Source organism: Schistocerca serialis, chromosome 6, assembly GCF_023864345.2.
Source record: "Schistocerca serialis cubense isolate TAMUIC-IGC-003099 chromosome 6, iqSchSeri2.2, whole genome shotgun sequence".
NCBI classification, from domain to species: domain Eukaryota; kingdom Metazoa; phylum Arthropoda; class Insecta; order Orthoptera; family Acrididae; genus Schistocerca; species Schistocerca serialis.
This window is the reverse complement of record NC_064643.1, coordinates 399,851,403-399,866,360: the sequence shown is the minus strand read 5'-3', so window position 1 is coordinate 399,866,360 and position 14,958 is coordinate 399,851,403. Positions and strand designations below refer to the sequence as shown.

Sequence of the window (14,958 nt, the reverse complement as noted above, 5' to 3'; positions counted from 1 at the left end):
CCAGAACTGCAGAACTGGAGTAACATCAGACCTTCCTATCTTGTGAAATCATGAGTGATTCACGCTCTAATCATCTACCACTTAAGTCACCTGCTAGAAGTCGACGTTTTACAGTAGACACAGCTACGTTCAGCTCATGATGCTGTTCCAGACTACCCGTAATTTGTGGATCCATTTGTCTTGGATCAGTAGCCGACTGTTTGTTAACAATTCTGTGCTTCCTCCTTATTGGTTTTCGAGGACGACCTGATCTAGGATTATAGGCTACTGATCTGTCCTGCTTTTGCCGTCGACTCCGGACACTTATTAGTTCTATTATACCCCACAGACTCTAGCCATGCTAGACTCACAGTTTTCTTTCTTCAAAGCATTCAGAACAGCTTGTCTCACATCACCCGAGTAGTCTTTGTGTTTTGGCAAATTCCTAGGTCTCCTTATAAACATAGGAACACTGTCGGAATGCCTAAGTAGCAACAGTTAATTAATACCGTAAGAACGAAGCAAATTACGAAACATTTTTGACCTAAAGGATTATAAACCTACATTATTATAGTAAGATCCAGTTTGATTTCTAGATATGTAACCAAAGTGGCGCGATGCTCTTGAAGTGACACAGCTATAAACGTTGTTCTGTTGTGACTGTATGCAAACAGTACTGTCAACATTACACCACAGCTACAAAATACGTCAGGGCTCTACTACGAACCAGTACCACATCCTTGACACATTTCCCCTAGTCCACGATGATGCCAATTAAGCTGCTGTCCTTTGACGTTTTCCGATGTCCTGCGTCCATCTCACAGGGCGCAGTTGTACTCCAGATGAGGACGAACAGTCTTAGTGTAGGCAGTCTCTCTAGTATGTATGCTGCGTCTACTAAGCATTCTGCCAATGATAAAGTCTTTCATTCGTCTCCCCTACAACATTTTCTATGTGATGGCATCAGTTAACTATTTTCCGTGCGTTTGTTTGACGGTGTACTACGAGCTGTCCTTCAGACACGCACGCAGATCTGAATGAACAGATACTGTTACGATCTGTATATAGTATAAGAAACGTATTCGTAATTACGAATACGATTAAGTGACAGCTCCACAATTTATTAGTGACATGTGAAAATTTGTGCTAGACCCACACTCGAGACCAGATTTCCCGTTTTACTGGAGCGGTCGCATTAACCACTTCGGCCATCCAATCACGCCTCCTTGACCGACTGTGCGTGGCCACAGGGCGCCGCATGAAAGTTTGGTCAGCCCGGCAGGTGTGCACGGGTTGTCGAAGTTATTAAGATGACCACTCGCATAAAGTGGGAGATCTGGTTTCGTGTTACGTTGTGGCACAAATTTTCGTATGTCATTAATAAACTACGAACACGTTTCTTTTCAGGTCTAGTTAAATTGTTCGTAATTGTAATACCTAGGTATGTAGATGAAGCGACAACCTCCAAATTTATGTGTTTTAACGTGTAAACCAAATTTAACGTAATTTTTTGAGTGTTCCTGTGGAGGATAGCACAGTTTTCGTTGCTTAGACTCAGTTGCCACTTTTTGTCCCGTGCATATATATTTACTAAAATTCTGCGTTTAGAAAGTGTGAAAAGCCTTCTGGAAATCTAGAAATTAGGAACCGGCTTCAGATTCCTTGTCGACAGAAGGCAGCAGGATAACGCGACAAGTTGATAAGCAGTGTTGGCGGTACTCACCTGGCACTCGTAGGTGCCGTTGTCCCTCTTCTGCACGTACTTGATCTGCAGCGTCCAGTCGTCGGAGCCCTCTGCGTGCAGCACCTGGAAGCGCTCGTCGTTGGTGTAGGTGAACAGCCCCGACGTCAGAATGTGCCAGTCGCGTCGCCGCACCCACGAGATCTGCAGCACGGCGGAAAGCAACCAGCTGCGATCACCACTCTATTCTCACACAGCAAGCACCAGATAATTCTCTTCACTTCAGGATAGCTTTGAGAGGCCGTCAAAAGATGTGTATAAGATCTTTAATAATGAATAAATCCGCTCCAGTTGTACTTCACAAATCCTTCCCTTTGGATAAACTCGTACGCACAATCCGAGTTTCAGGATACAAATCACATCTCCAGGTGCTCGAGTGCGTTCGAGGAAGTAGTACCGGTCGTGTAGAAAATCCGGCACGGGTTCTCGCATGCTGCTTGAAAAATTTGCTGGATTTTTTTCGTACCTGGTGCCACTTTCTCGTATGCAATCAAGCACCTGAAGATGGGATTTACATCCTGAAACCCGGGTCGTGTATACGATTTTATCCAGATAAAGGCTTTACCAGGTGCAGCTGTAGTGATTTATTAATAATCAAAAATTTACCAATAGCTGTTGATGTCCCGCAAAGAGTAAACTATTTGTGTAAGACCCAAAGAAATGGTTGCCATCGATGTAAAAAATAAAATCCTATTGATGAACTGCCATAGCATTCGCAACGAAGTACCAGAGTTTGAAGCAGTCGTAAAAAGCCATGGAACTCATATGAAGGTACAGCAAACTGGCTACAACCAGAAAACGAAAGCAGTGAAATCTGTGTTGGAAGTCTAATGGTGTGTATTGTGACGCAGGTTTACTTTGTTAGTGTAAATGACTGTGGCTGTCTGGGCATAAACAGTTGTCAGCATCGATTTTATTCATTAATAACAATACAATTCAGTTAACCAGAGGGCTCCTGATAGCAAAAATCACAAAATTATTTCTAGAGCTGAAATCAACAAATAAATATCAACTTTACATCTTTCATCAAATGCCAACTCGATAAACTTCTCGACACTTAAATCAGTATGTCTTTACAGTAAAAAGGACAACAAAATGTAAACTGACAATCCTACAACTAAATGACTATTGGAAGGAACAATAATGAACTGAGGCTCAGTCTCAGGACACACTTTCCAAGTAAAATGGAAATGAGAGCTGATATAAGACACCCAAAAATTAATACTAATTCCGCCAATCGACAACAGGTAGCAAGAAATAGACATAATAATAGACAAAGACAAATGGCCATGGCTGTCTGTTCCATCGCTTCTTGGTAGACTATTGTATATGTGATCACACAAGCCACTGGTCTAATATTCTAAAATATTTGTTATTTATTTCACGAACCATTTTTCGGCTATTACACTATCATCAGACACAAACAAAAATATGTGATGCAGTGAAATTTTGTAGCATCAAAGATTTAAAGGCCGGCCGGAGTGGCCGAGCGGTTAAAGGCGCTACAGTCTGGAACCGCATGACCGCTACGGTCGCAGGTTCGAATCCTGCCTCGGGCATGGATGTGTGTGATGTCCTTAGGTTAGTTAGGTTTAAGTAGTTCTAAGTTCTAGGGGACTGATGAACTCAGATGTTGAGTCCCATAGTGCTCAGAGCCATTTGAACCATTTTTTGAAAGATTTTAAATGTATCTATAGAGTCTTTCTTTCAAAAATTCAGTCTTGATCATATCACGTATGCTTCAAGAATATAGGTGATCGGTTTCGGTAATATCACATGACCATTATCAGACCTGTACTTTAATTTAGAAAGTAATAGAAACCTTACTAGAATGACAATAAAATATGACAAAATGCTTATAAGGAGAAAATACAATAAGACTTCTTATACCCATGGCAACCTTAGAAGATGATAGGTGGAGCACTCTTCTCACCTGCTGCGATGTCAACTGGTGGCAGCAAGTGACGGGCATACGCTTAAATACGAAGATGCTCCGCCTACCTCTTCTCCCTCTACCTCACGTCAACCAATCAGTGTAAAACCGGTTCACATAATCGTCAAAACGTAAAAAAGAACAAAGTACAATAATAACGTAAAAATAGTTATGTATAAAATATCTCTTTACAACCATGGAACTACATAAATATTGTATAAACTATCAATTAAAAGCTTTAAAAATAACTGTATAGACGATGTATACTCAGTGTGCCCTCTATGGGCTAACGTGGTACTACCACGCTTAAATGAGTATACAAAATGAAGAGAGATGACAATTCAAAAGAAGTATGTCGAAATTGTAACTGGGAATGTTCTTCTTCACTAGACAAGGAAGGTTAAAGGTTACAGCTGCACTTCAGTGAAGATATGATCACAGATTCGATTGTGCACATCTATGCTCCCCCCCTCCCCCCCATCCCGGTTTCTTAATATGAGTTAAATTCCTTACACGAGCTGTAATAGAAATTTTACACGTAAAAGACTCTTTGAGTTATGCAGTAACAAACGAAACCATTATTCAAGCTAGTGAGTAGCATCTATAAAATACTGCACGTATCATTCATACAATTCCGAAAATAGCGAGGGCAGACGAATACAACATCCATCTTTCAACCACTTGACATAAAAGTTTTCTGGGTGCAGAGCTGCGACGTACTGAAAAATGTCATTGGGTGAATAAAACAGACATTTTGGCCGCCGTTGCTGTGACCTTCCTTTGGGATTACCGGAGCCACTGGAAGGCCGCTTCAACTGTAGCCGAAGCGTCGATTTTATTCAGCCAGTGACATTTTGTGACAGGAAGCTCTCTGAAGCCATAAAACTTTCCTGCTGACTGACTCTGACTGCGGGATTCTGCGCAATTGTATCTTACAATCTGCCTCATCACCCATGCATCCAAGTCGCTGACTAGAATAATATACAGAAGAACTGAAAAGAAAACTGAGGAAGCGTTAACTGACGCTAAGTTTAGCTTTGGGGAATCGAAAGGTGCTAATGAAAGGAAAGTTTAATAAATGTCAAGAAATTTTCACGAGATATGTCAACTTATAAGAAATGTTCATCAATCTAAAAAGGTGATATGTTGTTTGAAATCCGCAGAAAAACAGCTGTACTATGTTTGACGGTGAATTCCGTCTCTGCCTCTGCCAGAGTACTTATATTGAACACGAACTCACTACCTCATAACCAAACAAAAGGGGCATAAGTACTCTGGCAGACGCACAGACAGAATTCACCGCCAAACATACGTTTTTAACTTCAGTACGAACTCACTGAGAAAGTAGGTCTTGTGACTTCTTATGACATGCAACAACTGTAAACAATACGGCAGACTAAAGCTGTCTAAATCTTACAACAAGGCCGAAAAACACACTTCAGACAATGATTCTACAGCAAAACTAGATATGGAATATAACGTGCCCCCAAGAACATTCTGTGACAAACCTGCACACTGCACTGACGGGTCACCGCTGGTACGGTGTACTGAATGAACATACTTGTCGCATTCGATACACGGCACAAAATTTAGTTAGATATTTTTGTGTTGCTAGTAGGCAAGATATCTCTCTTTAAAACCAGAGTGTGCGAATTTCTGCCCGCTGTTTAAAGTAACGTACTTTGCTCTGTATTCACAGGTGACGCGGGAAATTGAAGCTAGAAAATTGTTAATGAAGTAATGTAAAAATATTTAATATGCCTGTAATGTTACGGAATAGGTCAGAAGACTTTATATCGCTTGAATACAGAAATTCCACAGTCGCACTTTCGAAATGGAAAAGTTGGACCAAGAGCATTGTTGTAGAAGAAGACAACATGGAGAAATAACTGGATGTGAACCTAGAAAGACAGGCTAAGATATTTTCTCTTTCCTTTGTAGGTCTGAAGTATACTCGATTACGATGTAGCCATCATATCGTATATTTTCAGAGATTCTCAAATTTCTTGACGTCCTAAAAGCATTTGGCTTGTTAACACATCAAAGCTTAGCAACAAAAATACGATGTTATGGGGTAGGAACTGAAATTTGTGACTTGAGTGGAGGTTTTTTGTTAGGGAGGATGGCAGCATTACTATCTTGAATGGACAATCATCACTGGATGTTTAACTAATTTCAGATGTTTCTCCAAGAAGTGTGTTGGAGCCTTTTGTATACTTTCTGTTCGTTAACGACTTGCCGGACAGTAATAACTCAAACTTAATGAACTGGTAGACCATATTAAATCAAACTTTTAGCAAGTGATGCAATTATCAATAAACGAAAGTCATCCGAGAAACGAATAAGTCAACTGTTGCCAATAGCAGTCTGTAATAATTTGTAGGAACATGAAGCGAAATGGTGATACACACTCAGACATAGTCAAAGTGGGGGTAGACTGTAGTTCACTGGCTGGATATTGAGAAAATGCAATCATATACTAAGACTGTAATTAAAACAGTTGAGTGATTAATTCTAGAATCTTTCCGAGATGGGAGGACCCATACCATATAGGACTTGGAGGAGATACTGAATGTATACAAAGAAGGTAAGCACCACTGGTAACAAGTTTACTTGCAACAAAGGAGACAGTCATGGAGGTGCTTAAAAACCTGAACTGGGACACGCAATTATCTCTCAGTACATTACAGGCAATCAGTTTCCTAAATGAGTTTGAGATCATTGCCAACTTTTGTGAATAAAGCCGTTTACGTTGCCTTATATATTCCTTAACTTACGACTATTCATCATCAGATCAAAATTTATGTAAAACAACGTAAACTTTGGTCTAGACGGCAATGCCTGGAACACATTATAAGTAACGTAACATAAGCAGTCTAGAAGATTTTATTCAGAGAAAAATCCGTGAAACCCTATGCACAAAGCTACAACACCCACAGTAAGTGTGGACTATAAGAAAATACCGCAACCTCCTACGTATCGTTCTAATAGTGACGGTGAGGAGAAAATTACCCTACTTAGATGCATTTCACAAAGAACTCCGTCGACGATACATAGCTGTATGAAATACTTTCGAAACTAATTCGCTGACTGCGAATTCTTAGACATCAAGTCTCTGTAACTCCATCATTATACAGACACTTACGGGACGTCGGCTGTTCAGTATAAAATGTCGAATCAAAACACCTCCATGCGATTAAATTTCCATTTTGTTATTTTACTGAGCAACCAGTTTAAACATTACATTTCATCATCAGCCCCGCCGCGATCCCTTCGCTGTCAGAAACACGGATCGCTGTGTCAAAAAACTACACGTGCCACTCACTGAATGTTGGCCCCTATTTTCATTGGACCAGAGTTGCGATTCTTGCTACATGTCGGTCAGGGGGCCTGAAGAGGTGTAATGTAGCGCTGAAACTGGTTGCTCAATAAAATAAGAAATGGAAATGAAGACGACTGGAAGTGTTTTGATTCGACATGTTATTTTCTTTGACACATACTGTATTAGATGTATTTCTACTACCCAACAGTGACGATAAACATTTTTGACGGACGGAGAGCATTCGCGGATAGCCGAAATGGCTAAAGTGACCGCTCGCGATAAGAAGAAATTCAGGGTTCGAATATAGTTAAGGCGCAGATTTTAATATGCCACTATCGAGCAGCAGACCTATACCTAACAAAGCTGATATCAAGGAATGCGCAGTCAGCGAATTAATTTCCAAAAGCTTAGACTAATCAGAGAGCACGATGAGGCGTTTGAGAAACTCTTCTATGGGTTCCATACTCCAATACATGTTACAGTGGAAAACACTCTTTGTGATGCACTTCACAGATGTAGATGTAGAAGCACAAATTTTTTGTGGCGTTCGCTGAGTGGTACAGTGTGACTTTCCCTTCAATATTTCCAGAGCTCTCTCCATCGGAAATTACCTGCGAGTCGCACACTTTCAATTTCTCCCTTTTCTAAATCGTTCTCCGCTTCTCTTCGACAGGCCGGGAGTGAATATCACATCAAAACTCGCAGAAAATTTACCGCCGCGAGTTAGTGCCCCCGGAGGCGAAGAGGCGCCGTAGAGATAGGCAGCATGACAGATGAGTGCGCCGAGAACACTTTGGCCGCCGCTGTCGGAGATCACAGGCGGGCCGAACAAATGGCGAGCACACAAAGGCGGCGCCGGAAATTACGCGGCTTTCTCAGGTGGCGAGACAGGCGCCGCGCCGGCCGACCCTAAGCTGCAAGCAACTCGCTTATCCGACTAGTCCAGCCCGCCGCCAACGTCACAACTTCCACGATTTATTATTTTGAAGTAGTTGTCGCGAACCATGTGTTGTACAAGGAGGCATCCAGAGTTCCAGAAATTTGACCTCTGCGTGCAAATGGTTACGAGGTCGGTGAAATACCGCCATAGTCACGCCGCTGAAAGAACGCCGCTGACCTCTCACGCACTTGGAGCACATTTTGTAAAGGGGACACTGTGGCACCAGTGCGAGCTCTGGAATCCCTAATGATCGCTATCGTGATGGTACCGCGTTGCCACCTTTACAACTCGCTCGTGATTCTAGTATATTCTCACAAGGAACCCAAGACGATGATTTTACGGCATTCGACGCTCCACATATTTATTATCTACCATGCACCCACAATACTGGCTGCTAATGGCAACAGAGGGCGCAGCTGGAGGTATCCAATGGTGAAAATACCGTGAGGCCACGAAGCGTGCTTGGACTGCTTAGTAAACAAGTAACTCATAACAGTGCTACAGCGCTAGTGCTGTTGATGATACAAAGCGGAATAATGCCAACGATAAACAAAACAGACTTTGGGTTATATCTACAACAGCTGCCGATTTTGATATTTCGTCAGAAAGGAACCCAAGAAATTTCACAACGTGAGAAAGAAGTGGCAGATGAAATATTAGCGCTCCTGCAAGATGAGTCAGTGAAGTGTATGGCATCGTATGCGCTCGACTGTGCGAGCGATGTACATGAGGAGTACAATGACGACCATACGTGCTTTACAAGTGAGAGTGATACTGAAACAGTTGTCGAGACATTTATTTCACCATCTTTGTCGGACACAGGCATAAACCCCGTCTCCAGTGAAACGTAGTGAAGGTTAGTCTTTGTCCAAGAAGATATTAAATATACTTCCGTCCACGGAAGATCATCCGCAGCATAGTAAAAAACAAAATTACGAACAGATTTCGAATACGTCTGCAGGAGTATGACTGTGCAATGCATAAGAAAAACTACGGATATTCAAGGGAGGACAAGGAGGACTTGTCACAAAAATGGGCATTCGCTCGTTTCAAGGATTCTCTATACAATTCACAGGATGTGCATAATGATGATGATGATGATCATGATGATAATGTTTGGTTTGTGGGGCGCTCAACTCCGCGGTCATCAGCGCCCGTACAAAGTCCCAATTTTTTCACAGTCCAATTTTTTACGCAGTCCAGTCTAGCCACTGTCACGAATGATGATGATGAAATAATGAGGACAACAAAAACACCCAGTCCCCAGGCAGAGAAAATTCCCAACCCAACCGGGAATCGAACCCGCGACCCCGTGATCCGAAGTGCATCATAATATCTTACTATGTCGTGCACATCAAACTGCGTGCTACATAGATTACAGGGGTTTCAAGGGAAACAATGGATGGCTGCATAACTTCAAGAAGTGCTACAGAATCGGAAGGCGTAAGGTAACGAAATTTCAAACAAAGCACCATCTTGACGATGCACAGCAAAGTGCATAGTAGCCCGAAAATTTGTAATTGAGATAAACAAACTTAATCCATAGTTCAGTCAGGAATTTTTTTTTTCGACTCCGAACAGTTGGAATAATGCATATTAATGGAACCGTGCAAAGCAGAAGTACCAGGAAAGTTGTGTTGAGACCAAGTAACATCAATGCCTTAACACATTCGTATACAATTACGACGACTGTTAATCTGGATGGTAAATTGGCTGGAAAGTTATTTATTGAGGTTAGATTCTTTCTGGTGTACGTGATCTTGCAAGGGCAACGGGGAATATTTATGTCGCAGCAATCTACTGTGGGAAAATAGGCGTAAGAAAACTACAATTATGGTTTGAGCTCTGCTTTTGGGCAATAGCTGGTCAAAATAACTTGCTTTTGCCTGATTTCTGGCTTCCGTATAAAAATCATACTCTTTTAGAGTAAACTTTTCCTTCTGAAGAATATGTGACATTGCAGTTCATATCAGCTGGAATCACTGAACAAATTCAGCCTCTGTATATTTGGTTTTTCCCTTGTCTACAAAACATATTACCGCACTACCTGCAGCTAGTTCTTAAAGGACAGCCAGTTGCTCGATAAGCTCCACGACACACTGTTCTGCATTCTGTTGCATACCATCACATTCCATCAGTCGTAATCACCCGGTTACACCAATAAGATTCCATATGTATTCATAAGGAGTGGATGCCTAGCTGAAAGACCTGCATGGTTTGAAACTCCCAAGGATTTCACCTTCCGTACTGATGGTGCGATGTTTTGTGGTAATTGCGATGCGTCATTTTCCTTTCGGTGTTCATGGTGCAAGTTAATGTTTTGTTTTGAACATTTCTTCAATGTGGACGATGTCCGTTTTGTGAAGTGTAATACATATATCCCGCAGAAGGTTGATCTCTGCACCTTCCGGGAACTCACTTTCTGTCGCCCACCTGATGCTCTTGGTCATTCATTATATAATATACGATGCTATTTCGACTAAGAAAAGGATTACGGTGGGACCCTTGTCCCATTGTCGAAAAGCGTCGATCAAGTAGCTGCTGATCTGAAAGCTTGAACGACCTCTCCGAAGAAAATAACGAGGGACAAGTGTTCTGGAGATCAACAGGAAGCAAATGCTACTGTTTCGACCCCAAGAAGTACCAAAGTGAAATGACGAAACTGGATAATTTTCCAGAAGACTCAGTTTTGCGGTATGTACTTGTGTATGACTAATACACGCGGAAAGAATATCCCACCGGTAGGAAGCTACTTCTCTCACCACGAGGTGCTGAAATGTTTTTCGGAGAAAAAAAACAGCCTTCAGTGGTACTAAAGAAGACAGGATTTTGATGGAAAAAGTTTTCTGAGAGAAGAGTTCTGTCTGAAAGATAGGATTTTCTTGCCTGGAAATGGCTTTTTTGAGGGAAGTATCTAAGTGCAAGCATAGTGAAATCTACGAACTTCTAGCATGCTGGAATAGCAGTAGGTCAGCAATTCTTGTTAATCAGTACAACGAAAAACCAGTTCAAATTTGCCAGTTTCACCTTTTTTATTCACTCCATAACTATTTCCGGGCCAGAACTCTTTTTCAAATCATCGTAACATAGTGAAGAATGGTATTTCCGAAAATGCAAAAATCATGTCAAAAATGTGCAAATGAGTAGTTACAGCGTATACAGATAACTCAGTTATCAGAATTGGCTGGAAGAAACATGAAAACATATTCGCCATTGCAGGCCGACTGCGTGGACTGATGACACTGTACGAGGAACAATGAGAGCTCCAGTTGGAGAAGGAAGGTGCCTCATTCCGTTTCACGTTAGGACAATCGGTGGGTTTGCTCAAAAACCTTTCATGTTGTTTTCGTCGAAGACTTCTGCGCACTTCCACGAGAAAATGACAGTAACGAAATATAAAGATTGGTTCTCAAAAAAAAAAAAAAAAAAAAAAAAAAAAAAAAAAAAAAAAAAAATTACAGGAAATGACTGCAACATTGGATAATGCATCACGGCACTTCGTTCGGTCAAACAAACCATCTACATGCAGCAGCAGAGAACGGCATAGACTAGACAGACAGACAGACAGAAGAATCACTGTAAATTGTGAAAAAGCATAAATCAAGTAGTATTATTTACTAAACTGCTAACATTGCAGAAGGAAATGCTCACAGAGCGTTGCAACTTCCACCATATCACTGCCATTTCATTACAGTAGAATTAGTGTGGGCTCCTGTGAAATCATATCTAGTAGGAAGAAATAAAAGTTTTAAGTTAAATGATGTCAAATTTTTGCGCCTGAGACATTGGGCAGTATTATTCCCACAAAATGGAACAATACTGTCACACATACGTGGTACGTCTTGGAAGAGGTATGGCAAGGAGAAGATGAACTGGAAGAAACAGTGGGAGAGTTAATAGCAATTTTCATCATGTGATGTACCAGTACCCAAGTCGTATATTTACTAAAGAATGTTTTGAAGTTTTCCACCTCAGTTTCTCTTAATAAAATTTCAGTTTATTATATCATGCACGAGTGGCCAATTTCGGTACCGCAGTCCATTTTCAAGGGCAGTATGTGTCGATGAGTTGTACAACTATCCCGTTATTAAATGGCCGATGTATCCGATTTGAAAGCGAGCACTGTTCAGCATACTATCTCACCTAACTTAAGATAATACATTGACACATTGCACAGCATTGTTTGCAGGAAATATTCTAAATTAATAATATTAAAGCACTCTCACAAGCGTTAACTCCTAACGGCAATTTAACTGGCCACTTAAGCACTAATAACTTCTAACTGAGGGTAGCAGAAACCTTACAACTCGTACACAGTGCTTAGTCAGCGACCACTGCATGAATACCTTAGGTGGTTCACAGATTAAATTCAAACTTTATTTTCATCTTTGATAATACTTGTTATATTCAAGATTCTCAGATGTTTAAATGTGTATACTTGATCAAATCTTATGGGAACGGGTGAGGACAAAAAATGCTATGTTTACTGACATTTGATTAGAAACATTTCGTATAGCACAAATAACGTATTTAAATAGTCAATAGGCTACACTCAGCGTCACGCATACTGCGGCAAGTATTGTTTGCCCAAGAAAGTTTTACACCTGTGCAACAGAGGTATACCTAGATGCAGCGCTTGTTCCATAAACCAAAATTACGCAGTTCGTGTAGATGCTCTGTTTTCAGAAAGTACACTATAGATCGTAGGAATCGTTAACGCGTTCGTTAAATGAATCTGCTACGACCACGGAACTGCTCATTATTGTACTGAAATAAAGATTTTCAGTACGAATAAATTCAATGGGGATAGCATATTTTGTCAACGGTGTTAAAAAACGGAGGTAGTTGGAACTCAAGGAAAACGTACCTGCCGTCCTGTCACTTCTTATTGTCAGTGTTTTCATTATATTCCTCTCCTCGCCGATTCTCTGGAAAGCCTCCTCATTCCATACCTTATCAGTCCATCAATTTTACAAAATTCTTCTATAACATCTCAAATGCTTAGATTACCTTCTGCTCCAGTTTCTTCACAGTACATGTTTCACTACCGTACAATGCTGTAGTCCAAACGTACATTCTCAGTAATTTCTCCCTCAAATTAAGGCCTATGTTTAATACTAGTAGACTTTTATTGGCCAGGAATGTCCTTTTTGCCAATGCTAGTCTGCTTTAGATGTCCTCCTTGCTCCATTCTTCATGTGTTATTTTGCTGCCTACTTTATCTACCACACGACTATAAATCCTCGTGTTAAGTTTCTTGCTATTCTCATTTCCGCTACTTCTCAATACTTTTGTCTTTCTTCGATTTACTGTGAGCCCATATTCCGTTCACATTAGACTGTTCATTCATTCAACGAATCCTGTAATTTTCTTCACATTCACTGACGATAGCAAAATCAGCAGGGAATCTTGTCATTGATATCCTTTCATCTTGAATTTGAATTCCAATCTTGAACATTTTTTATTACCGGCGTTGTTTCTTCGATATATAGTTTGAAAGTAACAAAGACTACATCCTTGTTTCGCACCCTTCTTAATCCGAACACGTCCTTCTTGGTTCAAAGGGCTCTGAGCACTATGCGACTTAACTTCTGAGGTCATCAGTCGCCTAGAACTTAGAACTAATTAAACCTAATTAACCTAAGGACATCACACATACCCATTCCCGAGACAGGATTCGAACCTGCGACCGTAGCGGTCCCTCGGATCCAGACTGTAGCGCCTAGAACCGCACGGCCACTCCGGCCGGCTCCTTCTTTGTCTTCCATTGTTATTGTTCCCTTTTGGCTCCTGTGTATATTCTATATATCTCGTCTTTCCCTATAGCTTACCCCTATTTTCCTCAGAAATTCGAACACCTTGCATCATTTTACATTGTAGAAAGTTTTTCCTAGCTCGACAGATCGTATGATTTTTCTTTAGTTTTGCTTCCATTATGAACCGCAACGTCAGAGCTGCCTCCCTGGTACATTTACCTTTCCTAACGCCAAACTGATTGTCACCTAACATCCTCAATTTTCTTTTCGATTCTTCTGTATATTATTCTTGTCACCAACAGAGATCCTTGAGTTGTTAAGCTGATTATGAGATAATTGTCGCACTTGTCAGCTATTGCAATCTTCCGAATTGTGAGGATGAAGTTTCCAAACGTCAAATGATATATCGCCCGAATCATGCATTCTACGCACCAAAGTGAATAGTTGTTTTGTTGCCACTTCCCCCCCCCCCCCCCCCAAAGATTTTAGAAATTCCGCTAGAATTTTATCCATCTCTTCTGCCTTATTCGATCGTAAGTCTTCAAAAGTTGTTTTAATTTCTGATTCTAATACTGAACCCCCTTTCTTTATCAACTCCTGTCTACTTCTATAAAGTTATCAGACAAGAACTACCCCTCAAGGTGGCTCAACGTAGTCTTTCCACCTCTGCGCTCTCTCCTCTACATTCCCATTACACTCTAAATGTTACCATCCTTGCATCTTTTAATTTCACCGAAAGTTGTTTCGACTTTTCTCTACTCTGATTCAGTTCTTCAGACAATTGTTTATTTTTCGGTTTCTTCACATTTCTGCTGCAGCCACTTCGCCTTAGCTTCTCTGCACTTCATATACATTTCATTCCTAACTAACCAGTATTTCTGTATGATAAGCAGATAGCTCAGAAACTAGCCCAGCAGTCTGTAATAACCTAAAGATCCTCCGAAATTTAGATTATACCTTCTACAGTTACATCCTCCCACGTATATGTACTTTGATCACGTCACGATGCATTCCATTCGCTTTAGTGATGGCGTCGATCATCAGTCTCTGCCAATACGCTACATGCGGCAGGCAAATCACGAAAACAGCAGCCATTGGTATAAAACGTGTGTGACGGAATATTCTATTACAGATATGTATTCTTCTGCCTGCGATGATCCGAGTCCGCTTTACATAGAGCAAATAAAAGCATTTAAGTACGACAATGAATCATTTGGCGAGCTTATATGTTTATGCTTGATAATTTGATGTCGTTTCATAGTAGGTGCATTATGATCAAAACATGTT

The 14,958-nt window shown here is 40.9% G+C and overlaps 1 protein-coding gene across 3 annotated transcripts in view; it reads right to left on the bottom strand.

Moving 5' to 3' along the window:
- Window positions 1–14,958, bottom strand: part of LOC126484068 (hemicentin-2-like) — a 1,942,222-nt gene that overhangs the window by 435,244 nt on the left and 1,492,020 nt on the right. For all 3 annotated transcript variants that reach the window (XM_050107431.1, XM_050107430.1, XM_050107432.1), the window contains one exon: window positions 1,703–1,864. In XM_050107431.1, coding sequence (XP_049963388.1) covers window positions 1,703–1,864 — 162 coding nt within the window. The remainder of the gene's footprint in view (window positions 1–1,702; window positions 1,865–14,958) is intronic.